Source organism: Trichechus manatus, unplaced genomic scaffold (genome assembly GCF_000243295.1).
Source record: "Trichechus manatus latirostris isolate Lorelei unplaced genomic scaffold, TriManLat1.0 scaffold00008, whole genome shotgun sequence".
NCBI lineage: Eukaryota > Metazoa > Chordata > Mammalia > Sirenia > Trichechidae > Trichechus > Trichechus manatus.
In genome coordinates, this window is record NW_004443944.1 from 33,729,223 (window position 1) to 33,733,689 (window position 4,467).

Here is a 4,467-nt window from a genome sequence, read left to right on the forward strand (position 1 = left end):
TACCTGTACTTTTATGATCATCATTTACATTTTACAGATGAGAAATATTGAGGTTCAAGGGATTAAATAATTTCTTCAAGGGGCCCCTAACTAGTAAGAGGAGGAGATAGGTCTTCATCCTAAGGATGTTCAGATGCCACCGGGCAGATGGGTCAGACACTGCCGACTTTCACAACGGGACCCTGGGGCCAGGGCTCCGCCCCCTCCATCCCTCGCCCCGCCCCCTTCTTCCCTCTGCGCAGCTGAGGTCCGAGACTGCGCACGAGAATGCCCCGCCCCTGCCCCGCCCACTCCCGCTATCACCCCACCCCTCGTCCACGCCCCGCCCCTCGCACTGCCGCGCTGCCGCTGACGCCCGGCCGCGCCCGGAGGGAAGCGACTCGCTCCCGACGCGCGGACCCGGCGACTTCTCCTCGCAGCAGATACTCGGACGCGCTTCTCCTCAGACACGGCGCTAAAAGTAGGGCGCAGCTTGACGCCGGGCGGTACCGAGGGCTGTAGGCGGGTGGACGATGGGAGCCAGGCCACCCGCATCCCCACATGCGCCCGCCCCGCCTCCTGACGGCCCCCTCAGCTGGCCGCGCGGAGCAGGGAGGACCCCGACTGAGGAAGAAACGCCGCCCCCAGAGCCCTCTGGGCTGGGGAGGCGACGCGCGGGGGAACGGGCGCCTGCGATCACCCCTCTGGCCTCAGTTTCCCTCTCTGAGCATCTCGCCTTGAACTCTGAGGAGTCGTCTGTGGGGGACATCTGTAGCGTCCTTGCTCTTGACGCCCGCAGTCATCTCCACACAGCCCTGGACAAGCCCTCAGCACCTTCCTTTTCCTCGCCTCGCGCCCTCAGTCTGCTCCTCTAAAGGGTCTAGCGTTCTGGCTCTCTCCTCACTCCCCATTCCGCTCTCACAGAGCGTCTGCCGCATCCTCCCACCCTCTGCTCCCCACTTCGCACCCGCCATCTCCCTGCCTTTCCTGGGGTTGTTTTCTGCGAAGTAGCCCTTTCACTGGCTCCCAGTTCCAAGTCTTCTCAATAACTTTACCTTGTATGAGGTCAAGTCAATCTAGAAATAACCCCCGGGACTTGTGGGTTTTCATTTGGGTTCCCCCTCTCCTTTTCTTTTTGGTAATATACACCCAGAAAAATCAATGCCTCAGGAATATTAAATAACAGGGTTGTTTTTTTTTTTTTAATTTTTTAAATGTGTATTACTCGTCACACACCCGGGAGCAATTAAAACAGATAAATTGGAACTTATTCCAAGATACTAAAACACACATATTAGAAAGTAAGAAAGTGGAACCAAGGCAAGGGACAAGCCATAAACATTAAATCTCTGTCACATTGGGGAATGTGGCTTTGGTAAATTACATGCCCTCTAGTTTCAGCTTAATGATTTGATTCTTGGGGTGGAAATGACCATTGATCAAAGTTTACCTAAGCTGTTAATTCTGTGGCTGATTTTGTTTTTGTGTTCAGTTTGGCTCAATTTTTCTCCTGTATCAGAACTTCAAGTAGAAAAGAAGCTTCCACAGAGGCAGTTTAAGATTACTTAGAAGTAAGCAATAATCCCTTCTCATTTTTGCTTAATATTATGCAGAGTAGTATAATTTGTGGAGATTTGCATAAATTCTTCGTTTTTATTTTAAGTTATGTTTTTTCTTTTACCATTCATATTTCAAAACTTCTTAAGTCAATTCTTGTTTTCTCTCTTGTCTTCTGATTATTTTCCTGTAGCTTCTTGTTTTAATTTTTCCACTGTATGATCCTTTGGAGTTCCATTATTTTAACTTCAACAATTATTGTTGAGTAAACCAGAGCATCTAAAGAAGAATAAAGAAATTCAACACCTGGATATAAATCAGTGATCCAACACCTCTCAAATTCTTAAGTTTTAGAAGAGGTGATAGGTGTTTCCTTTTCTTAGTTTGCCTGCCTTTTCCTATTCTATTGTTTCTTCCCTATTTCCACCTCCTGTTTTTTCTGGTCTTCCTCCTTTATTTATTTGGTCATATTTAAGAGAGCTCAAATCCTTTGTTGGATAAAATAAGTAAAATCTAAGAAGAGATCATTGATCAGGATACATTTAAACCAGTGTGGTTCACAATCTAATAGAGCTATGTCATTAGTTTGTAATTTTATATTCTAAATAAAGGTTTCTTTATGAGAAAATTTGAATTGGATAATACATTGAATTAGAAGATAATCAGAGTGTTATTTTTGTAGAACTAATGAAAAGTATTTTTGCTTACTATAAAATAGCACTGAAAGGTTTTACTATTCAAATTTTAAATACCTTTTAATGTTCTCTCTAGTTCGTAAAATACAACTAAGGAATACAGGCAACATGTTCTACACACATGTGCTTATGAGTAAGCGAGGGCCATTGGCCAAAATATGGCTTGCAGCTCACTGGGAGAAGAAACTCACAAAGGCCCATGTATTTGAATGTAACCTAGAGAGAACCATTGAAAAAATTCTTTCACCTAAGGTATGTTACCGATTAAAATGATAGTTTGTATTTGGCATAACTTGTGGAGAGGAACGGAATTAAAATATATTTATACTATGAAATATATTTCCAAGAACTTCTCAAATGTTCTCCTCTATTTTAATTCCTATAATATCTGAATATAAGCATAGATTGGTTTCTGTTGGTAATTAACGGTATCATATGTTTATCGTAAATAGATCAGACCCTAAAAGATAAAGGCCATGTTTTATATATATCTTGTCCTTTCTTATTCTCTAACAAAATACTTTATACATTTAAAAAAAAACCCATTTCCGTCAAGTCGATTCTGATTCATAGTGACCCTACATAGGACAGAATAGAACTGCCCCATAGGGTTTCCAGGATTCAAATTGCTAACCTTTTGGTTAACAGCCGTAGCTCTTAACCACTGTGCCGTCAGGGCTGCACTTATACGTAGGGTTGTTGTGAGGATTAAATAAACTAATGAATATAAAGTCTAGCCCGCTCCCTGATACACAGGTTTTCCATTATATTTCATCTTTCTCTCAAATAGAAAAAATATTTAACTTATAAAAATATGGCATCATTTTAAGAATTATAATGTAAGTCTTAATAGCAGTATAGTGTTTTATAAGGAATAGAGTATTGCTTATGAAGTGTTTTCACATATATTTTTATTCACACTCCATCTTTTTATTAATTATTTTTCTAAGAAATATATACCGCCTATGTATAATTAATGAATTAATGATGAGGGTAAAAGGAAAAAAATAATTCATTAATTATACAAAGGAGGTACATATTTCTTAAAAAAATAATAAAAAGATGAAGTGTGAATCAAAATATATGTGAAAACATTTCATAAACAATAAAGTACTGTATTCATTATAAAACACTGTACAGCTATTATTAAGATTTACATTATAATTCTTAAAATGATGCCATCTTTTTATAGGTTAAGTATTTTTTCTACTTGAGAGAAAGATGAAATATAATTGAAAACCTGTGTGTCAGGAAGCAGGCTAGACTTTATGTTCATTAGTTTATTTAATCCTCACAAAAAGCCTATGATGTGGGCTTCTTTTAGACTCAAAGTATGGTAGTTAAGAGCATGACTTTTGAGTTGGTCAAATTTTAATTTTGGCTCCACCACTTAATAGTTGTGATACTTTGGGCATGCTACTTAACATACCCAAGTATCAGTTTTTTCCTTCTGTAAATAGAGGTGATTGTCAAAATTCAATAAATTAATGTACAAAAAGCACAATCCCTAGCACAAAATAAGTATATACAGTAAAACCTGTGAAAGCCAGAACTGTGTGTAAGGCAGAAACCTGTCAGAGAAGAAAAACTTAAAATGTTTTCCACCAAAACAAGCAATAGAAAAGTGCTAAGACTGCGCTCTGTCAAAGTCAGAAAACTTGTGAGACCCGGAAAAACAAGGCAGTCCCCTGAAGTTCTGGCTTTCACAGGTTTCCCTATAATAAATTGTAGCCGTTATTAATAAACTGAAGGTTAGGAAGGTTAAGTGACTCAGCCTCAGCAAATGAGCCAAGGCTCGAACCCTACTCTACCTGACTCCAGAGTTTATAGTTAGTCTTCCCGTAATAGTGTTTACATGCCTCATTAAATTACCTTCATTGAATATGAAATAAAGTTAATAAATCATTTTAAAAGGTGAAGTAAAAAGTCATGTGAAATGCCTTTTTTAAAGAGAAGAAATTCTTATGATTTCAGAATTTTCAAAGAACGGTCTTACTGACCAACTTTTAAATATTCTAATACTTTAAAAATTATTGAAAGGTGAAAATTGCACTTCGAACTTCAGGACACCTTCTTCTGGGAGTTGTTCGAATCTATAACAGGAAGGCAAAATATCTTTTGGCAGATTGCAGCGAAGCATTTCTTAAAATGAAGATGACATTTCGCCCAGGTATATGTACAATATTGATTGCCTCTTCTTGGTTTCCTTTTGTATTTTTACTTCGGGTGGACTCTT

General features: G+C 39.3%; 1 protein-coding gene across 1 annotated transcript in view; it reads left to right on the plus strand.

Annotated features, from left to right (window-relative positions):
* The first annotated feature begins 446 nt into the window (after positions 1-446).
* Positions 447-4,467, plus strand: part of RAD21L1 (RAD21 cohesin complex component like 1) — a 29,951-nt gene continuing 25,930 nt past the window's right edge. Inside the window, exons 1-3 of the mRNA XM_004370493.1 lie at positions 447-497; positions 2,308-2,483; positions 4,272-4,401. Of these exons, the coding sequence (XP_004370550.1) occupies positions 2,340-2,483; positions 4,272-4,401 (274 nt within the window). The 5' untranslated portion in view covers positions 447-497; positions 2,308-2,339. The remainder of the gene's footprint in view (positions 498-2,307; positions 2,484-4,271; positions 4,402-4,467) is intronic.